General features: G+C 36.7%; 1 protein-coding gene across 1 annotated transcript in view; it reads left to right on the forward strand.

Annotated features, from left to right (window-relative positions):
* The first annotated feature begins 3,646 nt into the window (after positions 1-3,646).
* APH1B (aph-1 homolog B, gamma-secretase subunit) overlaps positions 3,647-24,470 on the forward strand; it is a 33,997-nt gene continuing 13,173 nt past the window's right edge. The window contains exons 1-4 of the mRNA XM_036735466.1: positions 3,647-4,029; positions 4,911-5,081; positions 15,101-15,174; positions 17,696-17,818. Of these exons, the coding sequence (XP_036591361.1) occupies positions 3,917-4,029; positions 4,911-5,081; positions 15,101-15,174; positions 17,696-17,818 (481 nt within the window). The 5' untranslated portion in view covers positions 3,647-3,916. The remainder of the gene's footprint in view (positions 4,030-4,910; positions 5,082-15,100; positions 15,175-17,695; positions 17,819-24,470) is intronic.

Genomic DNA, 24,470 nt, shown 5'->3' on the forward strand with positions numbered 1-24,470 from the left:
CCTAGCACACAGAAACTACACAAATGATTGTGAATGAAAAAAAATGATCTAATTTAGAAAGTATACAATCATTAAGAGACCCTGTTAATAGTGCTAACAAACTGATTTAGCTCTCCTTTCCTTTCCTTTCTTTATCGCCAAATAAAGTAGAGTAATGGTCATAGAAAAAAAAAAACCTGAGGGATTTCAAATATGGTAAGCATAGCAACTACTGCATTTATATATTTAGAATTTTAGAGAAAGTTGATATTTAAAATAGGTGCCTATCAATCACCTAAAATGTTTCAGGTCATCTCTGAGCTAGTCTAACGTAAGTGCTACACAAGACTGGGAATTGGTGTCTAAACCTGGTTTTGCCTTCATGTGACCTTTAGGCAAGGCAAGTCACCCCCTCTCTGGGTCTCAGCCCCCTTTGCTGCAAAATGAGAAAGAAGAACTTGATGATTTCCCAGGATCTTTTCAACTTCAATATTCTGTAATCACATGAAACAGCACTTTGATTTACCTAATAGAGCTCATAATATCCTGTGTTCATAAATTGTTCCTGAGATAGTGAAGTTAAACTGTTATCATTTTTACATTTGGTATTATATGTTTTAAAAATACATATATTTATAGATTTTGATTGTAAATACAGCTCCAAGGTAATATTTCCTGTTTTCCTATCTATGTATATAGGGAACAAATAAGGAATTAACATGGCTACTTTCCAAAGAAATTAAATAATAGTTTATCCTTCCTCATGACCTACTTTTTCTCTTTTATATCCATTATGTTCTCTTTTCCTCTTGCATTGTACTTTTCTGTAATCTGGTATGGCTCTCAGGGTAAAAGATTTAGTTGAATTCCAAGAGTATTTAATGACAACTTGTCATTCTCTATCCTAAGACTCATTTCTTTTTGTTAATATTCTATTGTACCATCAAAATAAAGTGTAGTATGACTAAATGAGACTGAGGCCATAAAGTTAATTCCCAAATGAATCCAGCTGTTCAATGGCCATTAACTCTACCCCAAATACTAGCTGTTTTTAAGATGAACTCCTATTTTTTAGGGAAACCTGATAAGAATCTATGAAACCATGCAAATATATTAGCACTACTGTGAAGACAACTGAAAAGTCCAATTTTTAATGCAGTGGTCTCCAGCCAATATCAATTGGCAACCTAAATTGGTAGACCTCTGAGATGACTGTTACCCCAACTACCAAGTTTCCTCCTCCCATCCCTCCACCCCAATTTGGCTGAAAATGAGATTCTTAGCCGAGTCTATATAGGCCAGTGGTATCTGCAACCCTCCTCTATATAAGGACTTCACGGTCATCATTGTCTTTGCCTCTTGCTGGTGATCTCAAGCCTTTAGGGTAATGAATAGTATTTTGTCATAAAAAGATCAGTGACTGATGCCTCGGTCAGTAACATTACTTTTAAATGATGATGGCAAATATTTATACAGTACAATTTATAAGAAAAAAAAGTGCTTTGCTTGCAACAACCCTTAAGCTAATGTGCACTTACTGTGTTCTAACTTGTACTTACTTGAGTACCTCTTATCTCTTGTGATTCTGCTGTAAGCTTCTTAAGGACGTGATTGTATCTATTATTGTATTTCCAGCATCTAGCACTGTGTTGAACAAAATTGGTATTTAATGTTTGTTGAATTGAAAGGAAGTGAAAGCTGGAACACACACACATTTTTGCCTAACTTTTCCCAGTTGAAGATTTAATTCTAAGAAGGCAAAGATGGCGGGAAAACTAAATTCTCCTAACAATGTTTTCAAAGATCGTATTGAGTACCCTGGGAGGCAGCTAAGTGGCTCAGTAAAGAGAGCACTCACTGGGCCTGGAGTTAGGAAGACCTGAGTTCAAATTTGGTCTCTGACACTCAGTAGCTGTGTGAGCCTTGAAAAGTCACTTAACCTCTGCTTGCCTTAATCCACTGGAGAAAGAAATGGCAAATCACTCCAGTATCTTTGCCAAGAAAACAGAGTCCCAAAGAGTGGGAGGAAACAGAACAACAAACAACATTGAATACCCTTAAGCCAAGACTTAGTCCTATTTGGCTGTGACTTCCCTATTGCTAACTTTTTGGGGGAATAAACTAGTTTGTTGCCTTTAAGTTCATTTGAACATATTTCTTACACTTCATTGTACATTTTCAGTGATGCTTATTTTTTAGAACGAGCCATGATTTATTTTTAATAACTACCTTCTCAGTTTGCAAAACAACTTTGTTTTTCATTAGTTATAAATGATGAAAGGTGTTTTTTTTTAAAAAAACAATGCCATGCATGTTAAGCAACTGAAATTCTGAGGTTCTACTTTGGAGTACTCAAAAAAAAAATCTGAATTTACAAATTGCAGTTAATATCTTTGTGCGAGCTGAGGATGGTTAGTTTACAGATGAAGACATTACAAATGTGGATTTTTAAGATCTTAATTTTAGAACACAAATAATATTTGTAATATTACTAAGCACCACTTAGTAGGTATTTAATAAATGCTTGTTCCCTTTCTTTCCTACCACCCACCCCCTAAAAAAAACCCAACCACTTGACGCATGCACTCAAATTGTGGAAATAAGTTTCCGATATGTTTTCTGTACATAAACATTTCTAAACATAGCAATGCCTCTTCCTTACTCCTAACCCCTCCCCCCTCTTAAGTCTTCCATTCGATACTGGCTTGTACCTTCCGAAAAATGGGAAACTTTTATAGTTAACATTTTTAAGAATGGTCCTCCTGCTTCATATAATGGAGGGAGCCCTAGATTTAAAGTACAAGACTTCTATTCTTCGTATGTTAGCAAATGGAAAGGGGTGGAGTACGGGTATTTCACAAAGACGGCCTTTTTGTTCCGCTGAAGCAGTTCAAAAGCCCCAAACTGCACGGATCAATGGTTAAATGTATTTAATATTTTTATGCTAAAACTAATCCTATGTTTAAGGCGGAGAATTAGAGGGGAGGGGCATGGATCCCCAAGCACAGGATTACAGCGAGGGTCCAATATGCCATAATTTTCAAACCTAACTCAGAAAAGCAAAGCAGAATAAAGGCTTCTTGCGCGGTGCAAACTTTGCTGTTTCTTCAGACCTGCGTGACCCTGACGAGTCATTTCATCCGTGAGCCTGTTTCCTCATTTTGTTTCCGCAAAAAGGAGGACATCAGCCTAGCGCAGCCGTCACGGATCCCCTTTAGTGGGCTGGCGGGAGAGCCTAGGGTCCTAGTCTCAAAATAACATTTTTAAAGATAGCCGATAAAATGCACGGGATTACAAAGGAAAGCAGCTACATTGAAATAGTTATCAAAATATTTTTATAAAAATTAAGTTCACCGACCCCTGGATAGGAAACTCTGCTCTTCATTATCTGTGCGACAAAGTTTCAGGAGTGAAAAGGGTAAAGGCGGTGACCAACGTAATCTGACATTGTACCTCCTTCCCGTCTTTATTGCGACAAAGTGCGTGTAGGGGTAAGACGGAAGGTGGGGACTGTACCAAATTCAGAGACGCCGCCCCCCCCCCCCCGTGACGTTTGTCACCGCGCATCTCTAGGGTATTTCCCGCCTCAGGCCCGGGATGTCGGGCTGGGGGTGTGGTGGAAGCGACTCCGTGGCGCGCGGGGGCGGGGCCGGGCAGGGCCGGGGGCGGGGTTACATGCCGGCCTCCGGGGCGGGGGCAGGGCGCGCAGTAGCCCGCAGTCTCTGAAAGCCCCGCTGCCTCTCCGGAGGTGGGGGTGAGGGGGTGCGGTTGGCCGCCCGCTCACCTGGGCCCCGCCGGACACCGCCCCCTCCTCCGCCCCCGCCCCCGTCCCGCGCCGGTAGAGGTCTGGGCAGCTGGGCGCGGCGCAGCCTGGGCTGCTTCGAGCCGCTGCGCGCCGCTACCGCCTGCGCCTCCGTCCTCGCCGCCCCGGGCCGCCATGACGGCCGCCGTGTTCTTTGGCTGCACCTGCATCGCCTTCGGGCCGGCCCTCGCTCTCTACGTCTTCACCATCGCGTCTGACCCGCTGCGCATCATCTTCCTCATTGCCGGGTGAGGCCGAGGCTGAGGCGGCCCAGCGGGCCCGACCCGACCCAACCCGAGCCAGGCCGGGGCCGGGCCTCGCGGCGTTGTCTGTCGCAGCGCAGTGCTGCCGAGGCACGGCCCCTCCTCCGGCTTCTCCGAGGAGCCCGGGCCGCCCCCTGGACAGGCCCTGCCGGCCTTTGTCCGGGGGAGGTGCGGGGGAGGAGAACCGAGACCCCACCCCCTCGAGGGCTCCCCGTGAGGCGGCGCCCGGCTCTTCGCCTCCTCTGAGGCCTGCTCCTAAAGGTCGTGGAGTCCCGAGGGGACTGCGGCTGTCAGAGCCCATTCCCGACCCCAAGGATGCCTTCTGTAAACACCACGTTATCCCATCTCCTGGGATGTTGATAAATTCTAACCCCACGGCTGCGGGGTTCGAGTGGGGTGGAAACAAGCCGTCAGGCACACTCCAGAAAGATTCCGCAGGCTCCTTTAGTATGGAATAGATAGGTTTCAAACCCTCTTCCCCTTATTTTGTATATATTCCGAGGCAAGGGGGAGGGGGGAGGATAGAGACCATCCTGAAATCCTGACTTCCAGGTTACCTCTCTAACTCAAGTGACTATGATGACGTTTATTTTGTAAATTAAAGCGAATTAAAATTTTAAAGTAGTTTTGAAAGGATAAAGTTTTACAGTATTTCTTAGAGTAAGTGAAAAACACCTGGGGTGTTTTAGAATTAAGAAATGGAAGTAAATCCTCTAGAGCATCATTCTCCTTAAAAATTTTGTTTTAAATTCCGGACTAATCAAGTAGGATTAAAGGTGCATTTTTTTACTGTGAATATTTTTTTAATGGTGCATTTTATTACTGTGAATATTTAAACTACCTTTGTAAATTTTTGAAATTTTCAGAGCATTCTTCTGGTTGGTGTCTCTGCTGCTCTCCTCCCTCATTTGGTTCGTTGCAGTAACCCTTAGTAGCACCAAAGATGAATCAGTGCAGAAAGGGTTGCTTATCTTTGGAGTATTGTGTTCAGTCATAATCCAGGAGGTCTTCCGGTTTGCATATTATAAACTTTTAAAGTAAGTTAATATTTTGCTTTGCTTTTTTAAAAGATGATTTTGAATAGTATGGTAAATTAGATCCTCACTGTGTTGTTCTTAGGGATTCATACCTTCTCCCCACCAAATTCTTGCTATAGAGTCAGAGAATTTTTAGCATCAAAATACAAAATATATTTAGTCAATGATGCATAAGTTTTTTTCGTTCCTGAACTACATTAGTAGGGCAAAGGCCCCACTCTGTGGATTACCTGTTTCATTTATTTCCAATTCCTAGCTCCATCCTCCTACCCAAAGATTCAAAAGATTAAACCATTTTTATGACTACATTTTGTGAATAAATGTCTTATCTGTAACAGAAAGTATAATATTTTGCTGATGTGATTTGTAGGATACAAAAAGACTGTGCAGTGAATCACTTAGATGACCCTTGGGGGGGTACCTTAGTCATCTCAAAAACAAACTCGAGTTTATTGGTTAAATTTAAGCTCGAATTTAGAACTACAGCCTTTATTCTTTGAGAGCTTTCAGAGAGGCCCGAGATTGGCTTTGATTTACACAAGCAATTGACAAGAACCTACTATATGCCAGAACATTTGCTAGGCACTAGGGATACAAATACAATGAAGCAATCCCTACTCTTAAGGATCAAATTGTATGAATTTACCTTTCCTGAAGTAAGTTTTTTGGAGGGAAAGCCTTTTCATGAATATCCTAGAGTTAAACAGACACATTCCTAACCGGCTCTTTTGAGGTTTCTGGTAAGATCTTTTCAATAGTTGCTCCATATTTTAGACGTTGTCATTTCACCGATGAAAGTTTGTCACAGGTAGAAACCAAGAACCCTTTGCTCATATGCAAAACTCTTGGAAAAAAGATTTAAAAGTTATATCTCTTTTATCCTTAGTAATATCTTAGAACAATGAACATATACCTCAGATAGGAATTTGATTGGAATTGTTTTGATTTTTTGACATTTAAGTGATGGTTCTTAATTGGTTAAAAAAAAAGACTTGTGGAACCATTATCACAGACTATAATACTGTAATTCACAAGTTAGAAACTGGATCTAGGGTATTACTTTGCAGTTAAAGATCCCCAAAGTTGACTTTCCCAGAGTAACTGAGCAGGGTTTCTCCCATCTTACCAGTGCCCCTAGGCCCCTATCTAAATTCTGACTTGTTTTTCACCAAAAGTAGAATCTGTTCTTACAGCTCAATTTGATAAACATTTATTAGGGTACTGTGCCAAGTGTGAGAACACAAATTTTAGGTAAGACCTGGGCCCCTTCTTCATTGAGTGTTCACGCTAGTTTGGGGGATGTTACATATAAAGAAGTAATTATAATGCAAAGAGATTGATGAAAAGTGCCAAAAAAGCTATAGACAAATGCTCTAGCAAGTATGGGAAGGGAAATTACTAACTGGAGATGTCAGAAAGCTTGCTAGAGAAAATGGCATGTAAGTTGTATTTGTCCACCTGAATGTTTGGTTAAAAGGCAAACAGACTAGGTGGCATATAAATTCATATTGTTTTATTCCCTTAAAGCTGGCAGAATACACACACGCACGGAGCCATATAAAATCTGACTGCCTGATAAAAGAATGACAAGCCTTTTATATGTTTTAGGATAATCCCAACTTGGGATGCTTGTGTCCCTCAGATTTATGGTCTCCTTATATATTTAACCATACCATGAAAAAGGAAGTTTCTTAGTTGAATAAGATGTAAATACAATAGGACAAGACAATTGACAAAATGTCAGTTGGAAATTATGATCCCAGGATATCTGTGTTTCCGCTGTGTAGCATATGTCCTTAGGATACCAAGATAAGAAAAAGACCCACTATTCAAGATGATCTCTGGTCCTAGGCATCCTGTCCTTTAGTGGTTACAAACAGGAAGAATGCTCCTATAGTTGCTGACACAGGAAAGGCTATTTTTACAGCAAAGCAAAGAATGTCTAGTTGATTAGTTCAGGCTTTGGCCCTTTATTGGGGTTCAAATGATCTTAAATGATTATCATTTTTTAAAGGAAAATTAAGAATTCAACCAGCTTTGGGGCTGAGGGTGAAGGCAGGGCATTCCAAGCATAGAAAACAGCATGAGCAAATGCACTGAAGTGGGAAAGAACAGGAAATGGAGATAAGTAATGCAGTTCTGCTAAAATGTGAAGTATTTCAAAGGTGAGTAGTATATAATGTCAGAAAAGAGAATGCCAGATGATGCAGGACCTTGAATGCTAGGTAGAGGAGTTTAAATTTTATTTGGTAGGAAATGGAGCACTATTGAGGGGTTTTGAGCAGAATTGTGACATGACTAGATTTGTACCTAAGGGAGATTAGTCCAGCAATATTGTAAAGCAGGCAAACTACAGCTGCCTATTTTTGTATGACCTACAAGCTAAGAATGGTTTTTATATGTTTAAATAAAGTTTTATTGTATTCAGAAAGTATAAAAATTGTTCTCTGCTTGCAAGCCTTACAAAAACAGGAAGCTGGCTGAATTTAGCCCTTGGGCAGTAGTTTGCTAGTGTGAAGGATTCATTGAAGGGGAAATGATACAGAGGTGGGAAAACCTTTTTAGGAGGTTTTTACAGTAATTTAACTAGGTGATAATGAGAGTACACTAGGTGGCTGTCAAGGATACTGAAGGCAAAAGCCATTGTGCAAGTAGAATGGACTTGGTATGGATTTTGGAAGTAGTAGGACTTGGTGATTGATTGATTCAAAACTCTTGCCCAGTTCTTTTTTACAAAGCTTGCTTCAAAGTTTTTAGCATAAGAAACTGGGTGGTGCCACTGACAGGAATACTTAAATTAATCAGTCAAATATTTATTAGGTCCCTACTATGCACCAGTCACTGTGCCAAATCCTACAAATACAAAAGCAGCCCCCACACTCAAGGAATTTACAGTCTTATAGGAGAGACAATGTGTGTGTGTATCTGTGTGTGTCTGTGTGTAATACAAAGTAGTTTCGAGAAAGAATGCACTGGTAGGTGAGTAGGAAAGGGGAAAGAGGGTTCAGGAAAGGCTTTGTATAGAAGGCAAAACCTATACTGAGTCATCAAGGAAGTCAGAGATCCTAAGAGGTAGAGGTAAGGAAGGAATGCATGCCAGGCATTCTGAATAGCCAGTACAAAGATATGGGAAAGAGATTGGAAAATGAAGCATCATATGTGGAAAATAGTGAGTACACCAATATGGCTGGATTATATAATATGTGGGAGGGTGTATAGTGTAATAAGACTAGAAAGGTAGGAAGGGTCAAGGTTTTGAATAGCTTTAATTACTAAATAAAGGAGTCTATCTTTGATCCTAGAGGTAAGGGAGGAGCCATTGGAGTTCACTGGGGTAATGGGATGACATGGTCAGACCAGTGCTTTAGGAAAATCACTTCAGTGACTTGTGGAAGATGGATTAGTGTGGCAAGAGACTTGAGGTAGGGAAACAAAATAGAAGGCAGTTGCAATATTCCAGGCAAGAGATGATCAAAGCTTCAACTAGAGTGTTAGTTGTGTGAATAGAAAGAAAATATACATGGTAGAGATACATATGAAGAGATTTGGTATACTGATTGATAGTGTTGGGTGAGAGTGAAGAGTTGAGAATGATGTTGAGGCTGTGAACCTCAGTGAATGAAAAGATCACATTGCCCTTGACAGTAATAGGGAAATTTGGAAGGTGAATATGTTTGAGAAGAAGAGATAATGAGTTCTGTTTGGGATATTTTGAGTTTGAGAATCCTATGGTATATCCAGTTTGAAATGTCCAGTTTAAAATGGTGATGTAGTACTAGAGCTCAGGAAAGAGACTGGGGCTGTGAATATATATTGAATCCATTGGAACTAATGAGGTCTTTAACCCGTAGTGAGAGTGACATAGTTGATGAACAAATGAAGGAGATAAGGAGCAGTGGTCAGAGAGGCTTAGGAAGAGAACCAGGAGAAAGTATTGTGGAAACCCAGAGAGGAAAGTTTTTTCAGAAATAGAGGGAGATCATCAGTGCTGTAGAGAGATCAAAGAAGATGAGGATTGAGAGTAAGTCTTTTGATTTGGCAATTAAGAGGTGCTTGGTAACTTTGCTGAGGGCAGTTTCAGTTGAGTGATTAGATTTTAAAGGGTTTAGAAGAGTGAGGGGGGAGAAAGCAGAGGCATTGGGTGAAGATGGCTTTTCCAAAGGATTAGACTAAGAAAGAGAGGAGAGGTACCAGGTGATAACAAGAATGGTGAGATGTAATAAAAATTTTTGTGGATTTTTGTGGTTTTTTAAAAATTTTATTTAATTCATGGAATAAAACAGGTACTTCCATAACACAGTACAGTAAAAAAGATGATTGTACATGAAACTGCAAATCAAAAAGGCACAACTTGCTATTCCTTTCAAATAAACAACCAAATTTTCATGTAAATTTCTTTTTTCCCTTTATTTCCCCTCCTCCCTAGAGATGGCCGCCATTAGGCATAAATAGGTGTTATATATGTGTAAAATTATTCTATACATACTTCTGTTTATCAGTTCTTTCTCTGCATGATGATAGTGCCTTCTTCATATGTCCTTTATGGTTAATTTGGGTATTTTAAATAGACAAAATGAAAGTTTTTGTTTTGGGGGGAGAGAAGCAGATTTGTAGGCAGCAGGGAAAGGAACCTATAGTTAGGGAAACATTGAAGATTAGAGAGTGGGGAAGTGATAGTGGTTTATAAGTGGGGATGGGATCAAAGACACATATTGAGGATTCTTTTTAGTGAGGAGTAGAGCCCTCCCTTCATCACAGAGATTACAGTAATGGAGAAAATAGTTGAGGAGGATAAAGTGTCAAAAGATTAGGAGGAAAAAAAAAAGTTGTAAGATTTCAGCTGAAAGTTTAGGGGGAGGGATTGTGGTGGAAGTCTTCAGAGAAGATAAGTCAGGAGGATGAACAAATTATTGGGGGAAGGATAAGCTCTGTTTGGAGATGTTTAGTTTGAGGTACTGGGTAAGATGTCTTGTAGGCAATTTGATATGCAAGCTGATCTTAGGAGAGAAGTCAGGGTTACAGACAGATTTGCAATCATCTGTGTAGAGGTGATCATTGAAGATGTGGAAGTAAATTGTATAGAAGTATTGCCATGGGAGAGTGTAGAGACAGGAAGTCGGAGAAGCCAGTGAAAGAGACAGAAAAGGTTAGAGGAGGGAGAAAACTGAGGATAGTGAGTATTTTAGAAGCTAAGAAAGAAAAGGCTTCAAAAGGACAGAGTATCAAAAAGAGCAGTATCAAATGCTATATAGGGACCAAGGAAGACAAGGACTGAAAAAAAGGCCATTTTTAGAGAGCTCCTTGAGGGGTGGGAAACATCTTTTGCCTCTTTTTGTATCCCCAGATCTTTAGTTGAATGTCTAGCACATAGTAGGTGCTTAAAAGATGTTTGCTGATTGATTGATTGACCTTTGAGAGCAATTTCAGTACAATATTTAGTCCTAGTGGATAGAAACAATATTACAAAGGTTTGGGGAGATAAATTGAGGAAGTAGAAGTATCTTTTTCATTTTTCAAGATATTTGCTCATTAAATAGAAATAAGAGTAGCTGGATGGGAAAGAAACTTTGAGGGAAGACTTTTAGTATTGGAGAAACTTATGCATATTTGTTGGGCTATGGAAATGAGGGAGGAAGTTTGATACAAATAGTTTTATTTTTCCATTTGTAAAATCTGACAAATTTTAGAAATGTTTTGCAGAATGCATGGTGAAGAAAGGGCTTTTCAGAAATGTTAGATGTATTGTAATTGTGTGATAAAGTAACTTGAATTATAATAATGAATGTTTTAGGACTGTAACTTACAACAATTTTAGTTCTGCTGTTTATACTATGTAAAAATAAGGACTTTAGTTTTAAAAGTTTTATTTTAATTTATTCTTTTCCAAAGTAGTTATTTCCTTCCTCAATGTGATAGATTATTTGTGAATTTGTGGCATTTCTATTCAGGAAGCAACTATTTCAATAGTAGCTACTTGTAGCTACTACAATAGCAAATGATTGTGCTAGGGAATAAATACAAAGATGAATAAGACTTTAGCCCTTACCCTCATATAACTTAAATTTTAGTAAGAAGAATACAACAGTCACAAATAATTAAAATATTAAATAAAGTATGGTAAGTGTATAGAGAAGTAAAAAGTGCTATGAAGTCCTGATAGAAAAAAAAAATTTAAGGGGAAGAGAAGTTTAAGAAGGCTTGATAAAGGAGGTAGCATTTGAACTGGGTTAACAGATTCTGGTTGGGGTGGGAGTGAGGGGAAGATAGTCTTCCAGGCTTAAAGAACAGCATTAGCGAGGACTTAAAGTGATAGAGTATGGTGTATATGTGTATGAGAGCAAGGTATCCACTGTGACTGGAGGGAGGTAATATGAGATAAGCCTAGACAGGTAGTCTGGCACCAGGTTGTGGTAATCTTTGAATGCCAAACTAAAGGGTTTGGATTTCATTCAGCAAGATTAAAATGTGAAGAATTTATATCTAGTTTATTACAGATTGAGAACCAAATAAAAATCTTCATTGTGCAGTCAATTAGAAGCTTTATTCATGGGTCAGACTTTAAGACACAATCACTTCACATATTTAAAAAATGAATAGTAGCTTCGAGACTGACAGTGTTATATGATGCAAATTCATTTGACTTGTTGGCCACTATGACAGTCCTTTGTATCTGATTAGTAATCTTGAAATATGTTAGCAGAGACAGCCCAAAATAAATAATGGATTTCTTATCCTTTGGGGTAGAGATGTTCATAATATGAGTCATTTTGTCATATAATAAACCTTTTAGATTGACAGGAACATTAAATCTCAGCAATGCTACTGTCATAAATGTTAAGTGTAGTAAGGAATCTTTAAAAAGCAAGGAATGTAACAGTGGAAAAAGAAAAAAAAAGAACATGATTTTTTTTTTCTGTAAAGACCTTAAAATCAAGTTTCTACAACGTTTTGCTTATTTATTCGTTGTCCTAGAAACATAATAACAATACAGTGCCTTTGGAATGATAAGGACAGATTTAAAGAACTTTCTAATATAGTAAGATGGTCAAATTGAAAACATTGACATTTTCAACATCCTTTTACTTGTATCATCAGAAGTATAGAAATGAATCTTCCTTTGTCCTTTTTCACTTCCTTATTTGACCTTTAGGCACTGCTAACATGTTAATAACTTTTCTGAGGAATTCATAAGATCTGAGTTAAAAAACAAAACAAAACACCTTTTGACAGGATATATTTTAGTATTTTTTCTCCAAAAGAAAACTTTAAGTATGCATTTTCTGGCTACAGTAGTTATTCACATGATGTGATTTTTTTGTCATTCACATACTTTGCTACATCAAATAGATTCATTAAGAATTTAGATGAAGGAGGCAGTACTAGTTATGTAAATGCATATATGTATTGGAGAGTACATTATTGTTCATGTAGCATTCAGCATTTAATAAATATTTTGTAAGAAACCTTGAATGGACTTACTGTGATAACTAAGTATTTGTGCATGGATAGGAAAATTGGGTATTTAAGTTGTTCGTGGTCACAGAGAAGTTCTTTGAGAAATTTTTAGTTGTTTTCATATATCTGCTACCAAATTTTCTATGTTAATTATAATAGGAAATCACTCTTTTCCCTTTTTATTGCCATTATAGTTGAATTATATAGTGCTTACAATGTGCCAGGGCACTGTGTTGTGTGCTTTTACAAATATTATCTCATGTTTATCCTCACAGCAACCCCGGGAAGTAGGTGGTATTTTACAGATAAGGAAACTTGAGGTAAATGGGTTAAGTGACTTGCAGTCACACAGCTAGTAAAATCTGAGGCTGGATTTGAACTCAAGTCTTCCCAACTCCATGCCCGATGTTCTATCCACTATACCACCTAGCACTAGAAATGAATCTTTTTTCTTTCATCCCATTCTCATTGAGCGTCTCTTGGTAACAGGAAACACTCTCGACATTCATCAAGAGGAACCTACAGCTATGGTAGAGACCTAACTAATCTTGAAAATCAGCCCTCCCTCACTCAAATCAAAGTCAGCTGCAGGTCATGTCATCATTTCCCTGATGTCATGGTCCTCTTCGAGAATGAAGGACAAACACTACAACACAAAAACAACAACAACAACAACAGTGTAGTAATCTAGGATACAATTAAGGAAGGAATTTATACCTTTTGCAACAAGTGCTCTCAGATTTCAGGATTTAACATAGATTTATATTCACTGTCAAAAGATTTCATTATTTTATCCTCGTAGATTCTTCAACAATTCAGGATTCAACTTTTCCATTCTTTAGTAGATAATCTTTATGAATTAATGTGTCCAAAAAATATTGGAAATCTAGTGTTGAGTCTTCTGTTACTTATTTAACCAATTCATGGCAGCATTTAGCATCAGTGTATCACTACCTTATGAGTGAAGCCTTTACATTTGGTAGGACTTGTCAGAGCTTGCCCTCTGCTGGCATAGCCTTTAAGGATTCTTTGAAAGGGTTATGAACTGCACAGTAGGCACTAACCTATATTAGTAGAAAGATTTTATTCACTGGGAATTCCATATATCAGTGAGCTCACAAGCACAATTTTTTAAAAAATGGTGGCTGTAATGGAAACTTCTTTTTATCAAAGGCTGCTGAAATTGAGGTCATTGTTATGAGTACCCATTTTAATTATATTTACTGAATGAATGTTATGTGAGTGAATCATTACAGCTAGTCAGCCCATACATGAACAAGAATCCCTTCTACAGCGTAGGTAATAAGTGCTCTTCCAGGCTTTGCTCGAAGACTTCCAGTGAGAGGGATCCCATTATATCTTTTGAGGCAGTGCCTTCTACTTTTGGATAGCTCTGATTATTAAGAGATTTTTCCTTCTTAATAATTTGCCTCTTTGCAGTTTCTACCCATGGTTCCTAGTGCTGCTTTTATTGCCAAACAGAACAAGTTTCATCCTCCTTCCATGTGACAGCCCTTTAAACAATGAAAAATGCCATCATATTTCCATCCCCTAGAATCTTCTCCCTTAGGTCTATCTGCATATGTCATGAAATCAAAACTCTTAACTCACGGGATCATCCTACTTTATATGCTCTTCAGGTTGTCATTGTCCTTCCTGTGATGCTCAGAACAGAACACGAGACTCTAGATATAATTTGACCAGAGCAAAGTACAGTGGAACTGTTAACTTCTTTAGGCCTGGACATATGCCTTTCTTAATGTACCTTCAGCATATATTACCTTTCTTGGCTGTTATATCATACTGTTAACTCATTGAGCCTCCTATCCGCTAAAGCACAGACCTTTTTCAAGTAAACAGCTGTGTAGTCATGTACTTATAAAATTATTTTGTTCATTCAGATGTTCGGTAAGCACTAAGTACTGTACTAAGCACTGAAGATTAAAAGTCCTAGACCTCAAGAAACTTACATTCTGTTGAAGTTCAAAAAATGTTACTGTGCTGAATAGAAAAGAAGGATAAGACTTTCAGCACTGAAGTGCTTTACAAAACAATTGAGACAAGACATACTTTTGTATAATGATACTATATAATATTTAGACAAGAAAAAGATCAATATTTACTATATTAGTCTGGAAAGACTTGCGAGAAGAGACACAATTTCATTAGATGGATCTTGAAGGATATAGAATTAGAATAGGCAGAATGAAAAGGGGAGGACATTCCAACAAGAAACTGTAAAGCATAAATAAAATCACAGGAGTATGATATGTTTTGGATTCAGTGGGATGTATATAGCAGCCTAAGAGATTGGGCTGAATTCAAACTTGGATTGAAATACATTTTCTGAATCAATCCCTGATTGATATCTTTGTTTTAAGTAAAGCATAAAAGAAATTGAGAATTCTAGTCAGTTGGGTTATAATTAATTGGTGTGTTTACTATATATCCAGTTAAATATTGTAATTCATGACCCAGAGCACATAGGTTTGTAAACCTGAATTTGAAATGTATTTCAGATTTTTCTGATATGTTTTAATTTTAAAAAATTGTATGTATTTCAGAAAAGCAAATAAGGGTTTGATGACTATAAGCCAAGAGGAAACATCACCCATTTCTATAAGGCAGCTGGCCTATGGTAAGTTAGAATTCAGTCACAAACTTATAAGTGTATAATTTTATTTTGAAAAAATAAATCTTACTGATATCTTTTGGTTTTATTCTTTCTTCTTTTCTCCCTTCATTCTTCCTTCCCCAGACAGTCAAAGCTAGACCTAGAACCCAGGTTTTCCGACTGAAAGTGTTTTCACTTTAGTCAAACCTTTCTTTATTTCTGTCATCAGCATTTTTTAGTTCTTAAGTCTAATGTGTCACTCATTAGGTTTATTCTCCCAAATATTCATATTATTCTACATCCAAAATATCTTGGATGTATCTTCTCATCACTCCCAACTACTGTGGTTCAGATCCTCATCAGTGTTTACCTGGACTATCGTAAAGAAGTGACTTGGAAAATAGGAGATAATGAGAGCACTTCATGAGCTTCTCTAAAACCAAAAACTTGAACAAGAAATCAAAATAAAATTGCCTAGGACTAAAGAGAATCTAGTCTGAAAAACCCTCAGAGTAAACACACCCAGAAATGTGATTGCCAAACACCAGGATTATCTAGTCAAAAAGTACTACAAGCAGCCAAGAAGAGACAGATCATATACGAAGCAAGCCTAGTCAGAATTACATAGGACTACTCAACAAATATAAGAAAAAAAAGCCAATTCAGTATCTCAATGCAAAAGTTTTACAACCAAGAATAACTTAACCTGCTAAGTTGAACTTAGTTCTAAAGAGGAAAAAATAGATCTTGTTCACATAACCGGAAGACGTTATAATCTTTTAAACAAAAATGAAAGAGGTGAGAGTCCTAGAAAGGTAAATAAGTTTGAGTAACTTAAAAGGGCTAAACAGTGATCAAATATATCCTTCAAGAGAGAAACAGTTTTTGTTCCTTCAAAAGTCCATGATCTCTAAGGGTCAATAAGAATACAGACATTCCTACGGCTTTTTTTCCCCCAATACCCTTGGGATTGAAGAAGGAGGAATTTACTAATTTTCATAATTAGGGTACCGCAAGAGAAGAATATACATGTCAAGTGAATAAGCATTTATTAATCACCTGCTATGTGCTGGGCACTATGTTGGGGGATACAAAGAAAGGGGGGAAAACAGTCCCTGTATTCAAGGAGCTCTTAATCTAATGAGGAAGACAATATGCAAACAACTATGTACTAACAAGGTATAGACAGGATAACCTGGAGATAATCTAATAAGGAAGGCCCTAGAATTAAAGTGATTTGGGAAAGGCTTCTTACAGGTGGTAATTTAGGTGGGTTCTAAAGGAGGTAAAGGAAGCCAGGAGATGGAGAAAAGGAAGAAGGGAATTGCAGCCAAGGGGATAGCCAGTGAAACTGCACACTTGGGAAATTATGAGGAATGACAAAGAAGTCAAATATCACTGGATCACAAAATAGAGGGATCACATAGAGGGAAGTAAAATATAAGAAAATTAGAAAGGTAGGAAGGGGCCAGGTTAGGAAAGGCTTTAAAAGCTGAGGCGGGGGAGGATTTTACATTTGGTCCTAGAGGTAACAGCGAGTCATTAGAGTTTATTGGTTGGGGGTAGGGAGGGGACTTGGTCATGTCTGCACTTGAGGAAGATGTATATTATTATTTTCCCCTTTGATATATTGTTCCTTTATAATTATGTTGAAAAGATTTGGCCTGGTTTCATATTGGTGTGGATTTCTATGGGGCTCATGCTGAAGATAATCCTGATTGGATCAGTTTGAAGAAAGAGCTAAGTTACAACATCAGCCTTACTTTTGGAGCCATTCCTTAAAGGATCTAGGCACATATGTCCTTCATTTCCAACTCTAAACTATCAAAGTATTTTAAGAAGTTAAAACCAACAGAAGTTTGCCTTTCCTACTTTTTTCTCCTTTTTCTTTCTTCCATTTTTCTTTTCTTTTCCCTCTCTTGCCGGTTTTTCTATTCAGTTCTTTTCTTTCTCTTCCCTCCCTTCTTCCATCATTTAGTCAAGCTTGTGTCTCTCAGGATTGTACTTTGTGACCCTGTCCTTTTTTACCCTTTTCCTTCACAATTGAGCTTTGCTCCCCAGCCTATACTGTGTCAAGTAAAATTTAGATATCTCCAAGGTTATAGGATTATAGATTTATATACCATAAAGGTTACCTAGACCTGTTGTATCAAACTCCAGGAGAAATAGGGCCACTAAACTATATCTAAGGATCCCTATGGGCTTCATTTTGACTCAGAAAACTACATATTACCTATATTTTATCGCATTTTCATTTATTTTGTTAAGTGTTTTCCATTTCCATTTTAGTCTAGTTTGGGTTGTACTCAGGAGTGTCATGGACCACATGTGGCCCTCCATAGGTTGTTTGACACCTTCGATCTCATTCAGCCTCCTCATTTTTGGAAGCCAAGGCTCATAGAAGTTAAGTGATTTGCCCAAGATTGCATAGGGTAGTAAGTGGCAGAGCTGAAATTTGAACTCAGGTCCTCCACTCTAATTGCAGTTTCCTCTATACCATGATACCTTTCATCAACAATTAATAGCCTGTGTTTTTCTCTTTTAGTGTCTGGCTTAGGTTTTGGAATCATGAGTGGAGTATTTTCCCTTGTTAATATCCTGTCTGATTCCTTGGGACCAGGAATAGTGGGCATACATGGAGATCCTCCTCAGTTCTTCCTTGCATCAGGTATGTGGTTGGTAGCTGTTGAAAATGAAGACTTCCTGTCTCTGTCTTCAAATGTAACTCAGGTTTTAGCTATTTAAATCCCATATCTTTTCTTTAAAGCATTTCAGTCTCACAAAAAAAGCAAAGTTAGTGACTTGCTCTTAGACTGAGTTAGTGCTAGATCTGGGATAAGAACTCAAGACATCTTTTTTCCCCCCTGACTTGATAATTAAAGTGAATAACATGAGAAAATGATAACTTGATTTTAAGTGCTTTAGGATTCTGGGATCTAAAATACCTTGCATAGACTTAATCTGCTGTAGATAGCTGTGGAGTAACAGCAAGCAAGGGCTTCTATTTGTAAAAAGAGAAAGTTTTAGTCCCAGCCAAGGTTCTTATTAGTTCTCTGTCCTTGGGAAGATAATTGAAAGTCTCTGAACTTTAGTTGTCTATAAAATGGTGATGATGATGTTTGTTTTGTCTCCTACAAAGGATCATTATGAGCAAGGCTTTTATAAAATTTTAAAGAACTGTATAGATAAAGGTTGTTTTTTATTATGCCATTATTATTATTGTAGCTTTGCTGTGTTTTTCATTTTGGAAGTGAATATTGATAGGCATCATGCTTCCTTAGTTTTCATTAGTTTATATTTATCTTCACAATATTTCCTGGGCTCTAATTAGTTGGTTTTTTTGACTTCTTTCTGAGATATATAACGAGGAGTACTGGTCAGATTTCTCTCTCCAATCTTATAGTATTGGAAGATAAACAATTTATAGACATGAAACAGTGCAAAATAGTAGAAGGCATGGGTTTAGATTCTAGCTCTATTATTTACTGCCTGTGCTTGACCTTGGACAAATCATTTTCCCTCTCTGAGCCTCATTTTTCCCATCAGCAAAGTGAAGGTCTTGGTCTGGGGATGAACCTTCCCATTCTCTGTCTTGTGTTCCTGTGTTTTGAAGTGAAGTAGAAGAGGGTTATGCAATGAATTGTATTTTAACTTTATTTTTATTCGTCTTTTCTTATTAACGTATTTTATTTTCATGTCAATTTCATTTATAAATAAACCTCACCCACGCCTTACCCAACAAGCCATACCTTGTAACAAAGATTTAAAAGAAAAACTAAAAAAAAGCAGATCAGCAAAATTTACCAGCACCTTGACTGTATCTGATAGTAGATGCAGTATCCCGTACCCCTCATGCCCATCTCTGCAAAGAAGGGGTGGAAGTGCATCTCTCAGCTCTTCCAGAGCCACACTTGGCAGTTATATTTTCAGTGTTACACACTTTAAAATGTTATTTGTGGGCTATAACTGCTATTCTTCTTTCCTTGTTTTAAAAAAATTCCCTTGAAGTTGGACCTTTTGCTCCTCCAAATTAATCTTGCGATCACTTTAGCTCTAAAAAGTACCCTGATATTTTCATTGGTATAGTACTAAATCTATAAATGAATTTAGGAAGTATTGTCATTTTTATTATATTGATATAACCAAATTATGAATAATGATATTACTTCAGTTATTTACCATTCTTCATTCCTTTAGAGAATATTTTGGTGTTCTAATTGTATGTCTAGACTGTCTTGGTAAGTTAAGTCTCAAATATTTTGTAGTTATTTTGAATAGGATTTCTCCTATTATTTCCTTCTTGATTTTGTTATTGTTGCGAGGTAATACTGTTGACTTTGTGGATTTTTAAAAATTTTTCTACTTGTTTTTGTTAAGTTTCTTTACTCATTCTCTGGAGTTTTTAAGTTAACCTTCATGGCATTAGCAAATAGAGACGCGTTTATCTCTTCTTTACTAATGTTTGTGCCTTTGATTTCTTTTTCTTATCTTATTGCTGTCACTGGGATTTCTAGAAAACAATGTTAAGTAACTGGGGACAGAGAATACTCTTGTATTCGTTGAGAAACCTATACAGTTTATGCATTACGAATAATACTAGCATTTGGTTTTAAATATGTATTGTTTTAATAAAAATGGCCCTTCCGTGCCTATGCCTTGTAAAGCTTTCAAACGTAAATGAATGTAGTATTTTATCAAAGGTATGTATTGATATGATCATGTGGTTTTGGATGCTCATGTTTTGACGTGATTCTGTTAATTGCTTTCTTTATGTTGATTCATCTTTGCATCCCAGGTATAAATCTAACTTCATATAGTGAATGGTTTTTTTGTTTACATTGCCACAGTCAATTTGTTATAATTTTATTTAAAATTTTTGTCTCTATATCATTAGTGACACTGGACTATAGTTCTCTTTCTTTCCTTTGTCTTTCCTTGGTTTAGGTATTAGGACTGGAATTGTCTCATAAAAGGAGTTTGATAGAGTGTTTTGTTATTCAATTTTTGAGGATAATTTGTATAACATAAGCATTAATTGCCCTTTATACATGATAGAATTCACTTCCATATCCATCAGGACTAGGTTTTTATTCTGTTTGTTGTGATTTCAATTTATTCATCTTTTATTTTGATAATTTGATTTTCCTTCCCTCTCTTTTTGAGCAGATTAGCTGAAGGCTTAGTGCTTTTGTTAATCTTTTCAAAGAATGAGGTTTAAGTTTTGTTTATTAGTTCTGTAGTCTTTTCCCCCCATTTATGTATTTCTCCTCTGACTTTCAAGATTTCCTCTTTTGTGCTTATTTTAACACATAAAATTTGTTCATTTTCTACTTTTAAAAATGCATATTCAGCTAGTGAATCCTCTTTTCCTGTTATGATAATGTATATTTTCAGAGATAGGATATTTCCTCCTAGCTACTTGCTTATATTTATAATTCTTTTTGGTCACTTGTTTTTTAACAGCCAGGTACATCGAAAGAAGAAATTGTTTTCTCCTTGTAGATGCCTGCTAGTTTCCTGGAGGACGTAGCCTAGATAAAGGTGTTTTTTTTTGTTTTGTTTTGTTTTTTTTTGAATTGTGAATAACTAATTTGGAAAAACTTTGACTCAGCCAATTAATTAACAAACTTTTCATCCCTGCTCAGACCCCCCCCCCCATGGGTTCTCTTCTCCTCATTTTGAATACTCAGATGAGAACCTTCCCTCATAATTCACAGAAGAAATTCAGGGAAAGTTTCCTCTTACGCACAGCTTCTCATCTCACATCACTCAGATGCCTTCCCCTACTTTTTTCTACTTTACTGATATCTCACATGAAGAGGTGACTGTTTTCCTTACCAAGGCCAACTCCTCTACATGACAAATATCACAAATGAAACAAACATGTAGAAGTAGAAAGTTCTATTAAAAATATTAATCATAGCCTCTTGATTAAAATAAGCTTCTTTCTTCCAGAGGACATGAAATTGTTGAACCAATTCAATCTGTTTCTTTTAGTTTTTGGTGTATGTAACTTTTGATATAGCTGTGCTTGTTCTTGGACTAGGCAAATATGTAGATAACCAGAGAGGACTATTCAGCAATTTTTAGTGTGGATGGGAAAATTTTGCTGTAGCAGTAGTCAGCTGAGCTAGTTTGACCCATGCTACCATACTTTGTTATTTTTGTGATAGTTTCTGGTGGTACTATACAAGAAATTATCTTCCTAACACTCCATAACTAAGTTTATTAACAACAACTAGAGATTTTAAGAAATTATAATCTAATGAAGTTTTTGTTTCTTTTTAAATCAAGGTTCACATATAATACTAATTAGTACGTATACTTATATTTTTACTTACATGTAATAATAATAAATAATTATTGTCTGGTTCGTTTGTCTCAACTTATAAATTAATTAAATATCATCTTTGGTAGTTGCTTCCAATTTTTTGCCTTGGTAGTTATAATCAATGGTTATGCTATCTAACCTTTTTTTTTTTTTTTAATTTTATTTTTTGCTGCTAAATGACACTTTCTTCATGAAACAACTTTTTCTAATGCCAACTTTTTTCACTAGATGGTGCTGACTTACTTTAGAAAGTCAAGCAGTTTTTATCATTTTAAATATTGCTTTTGAAAGATAGAAAAAATGTTTTTTTAAATAAATAGCTCATGATAATTTTAGAACTTATTTTAATCTGCCTAAAATTTAAGGCAAGCATTTTAAAGAAAATATTTTTGATTCATGGATCAAGAATGAAAAATGCATTTTTCATCTTGTGTTACTGAAAATATATCTACAAAGAATGAAAGTACCACAACAATTTCTTGATAGTTTTCTGGATTTAGCTGTTTGATCATCTGAAAAAAAAATTGGGGGTGGGGGGTATTAAGCCTTGAAAAATAATAACTTTAAATTCTCATACATCTACAAATACAAGCTAACTAATTCTTCTCAAAGCTTTGGTAAAGTAATGTAATAGTTTCAATTAGATTTGTTGGAACTGTTCCCTGGACTAAACATATACTACAATGTAGTTTTTAGGTTTTAAGTTACAAGAATGTTCCTAATAGTTTATTCAAGATTATAAAGGATAAGGAGTTTGTCACTTTGAATTTCTTCCCCATTTTATTGGTCATGTGCCTGAATCATATTCTGTGGAAAGATATTATAGCTAGAATTTTACAAAATAAACATAGAGCCTCATGTAATTTACAGTATTGTTAGATTTTTTTAAAATTTGAATATTCCAAGAGTCAGACTTTAAAGTTTTTATTGTATGCAATATATTTATTGTATTTATTTTTTGTATGCAATATAAAGAGGATTCATTAATCTATTTTAAAGTTTCATTTAATTGTTATTTATGAAGATACTATCAATTTTAGCCACAATATTTATTCAGCTCTTTGTAAAATGACTATGTTCAGAATAGGGATTCTTAACCTTTTTTGTGTTATGGTCTTCTTTGGCAGCTAGAGAATTCTTTGGATGCCTTCACAGTAAATGATGTTTTTGAATGCATAAAATCAACTAATTATTTTGAAATAAAGATTTATTTTTTCCCACCTTAGCTCATGGACACCTTGGGATTAATGGATGCCCGGTTAAGAATCCCTGGTCTAGGATAACAGTCAGTAAATATTTGTTAAACATCTGCTATGTCCCAGACACTGTACTAAGTGCTGAGGATACAAAAAGAAGCAAAAGACAGCCCTGGCCCTCAAAAAAGCTTACAAGCTGGTGAGGGAGACAACATACTGACAAATATATACAAAGCAAGCTTTCTGCAGGATAAATGGAAAATAATTTAAGAGATTTAATTTTAAAAAGTAATTTAGAATTAAGAGAGTTTGGAAAAGACTTCCTGTAAAAGGTGGGATTTTAACTGGGACTTAAAGGAAGCCAGGGAGGCCATGAGGTAAAGTTGAGGACACATGGGGGGACAACCAGAAAAAATGCCCAGAGCCTAGACATGGAGTGTCTTATTTTTGGAACAGCCAGGAGGCCAGTGTTATTGTATTGAAGACTATGTAGTGAGGAGTAAGAAGACTGGAAAGGTAGGAGGGGTCTGGGTTATGAAACAAAATTTTGTATTTGATCCTGGAGGCAATAGGGACCCACTAGAGTTTATCTCGTGTGTGTGTGTGTGTGTGTGTGTGTGTGTGTGTGTGTGTGAGTCAGAGAGACAGAGAGAGACAGGCAGACAGACAGACAGCCATACAGACACTGACATGGTCTGACCTGCATTTTAGGAAAATCCATTTGACAACCTAATGGAGGGTAGATTGGAGTGGGAAAAGATTTAAGGCAAGAAGACCTACCAACAGGCTATTGCAATAGTCTCGTCATGGAAGTGACGAGGCCATGCATCAAGAATACCCCTGTTGTACTGTAGGGTTTAAAGGTAGGTTTGGTCAATAAGATTTTTGGCACTTGTTGATTGACTCTCAATTATAACAGTTTTGAACTTCGTCAAACTGGGAGGGAAAGTTAATGCAAAATATGATAGAACCAAAGTTCAAAATGATTAAAATATTGAAACAATCCATAGTGGAAGTATATAATGGAAAGAATACTTCAACACAAGTAAAGTGTCAGGGCTTCTAGTTCTCAGTTTCTTCATATGCAAATGAGAGTTTAGACTAGAGACTTTCCAAATTCCGTTTTAGTTCTGTGTTTTTGTTTTGGAAGTTTTATGCCAATCCTAAATGGAAATTCTAACAAGTTACTTTCTAATAGATAGGTGTTGTAATATTGGCTAACATTTTGTAGCAAATTTTAATAGAATAGGTATTCTAATTGTCATCAGCAAAAATATCCATATAATATATAAATATTACTAAATAATTGCTTAATAAAACCTGTTAAGTTTTGGCCCTTTATTAAGCAAGGATGTCCAACTGTTTAGCATTTATATTTCCTTCATCACTGTAAGTCTCAAACCATTTATGCTTGCTCACCCTTTGCAACTAACTCTTCTTCAGATCCTCCTATAAGTTCAACACAGTAGTTTCATGCAATATACTAAGTGTCTCCCTCACTTTATTCTGATACCACTATCAGTGAAATTCATGGGCTTTCCATTCGTTATCTCTTGTTCTAGCTGTGTCACCAGCCTGTCATCTTTTTGTTTCAAACGTTTCTTTAGTGGCATCTTTTTTGCCTGCACAATTACTTTTTTGTAATGTGTTACATCCTACTTACACCCGTCATGGCCATCTCCATTGCTCTCTGGATGATACTTATTTGTAATTCTTCAGAGATCCTGGTGTGTCCTTGCTTGCAACCATGCAACAACCATAGTGGAATGTTGGTCCAACTGTATTTTCTGATG

The sequence above is a fragment of the Trichosurus vulpecula genome, chromosome 8, assembly GCF_011100635.1.
Source record: "Trichosurus vulpecula isolate mTriVul1 chromosome 8, mTriVul1.pri, whole genome shotgun sequence".
Lineage (NCBI taxonomy): Eukaryota > Metazoa > Chordata > Mammalia > Diprotodontia > Phalangeridae > Trichosurus > Trichosurus vulpecula.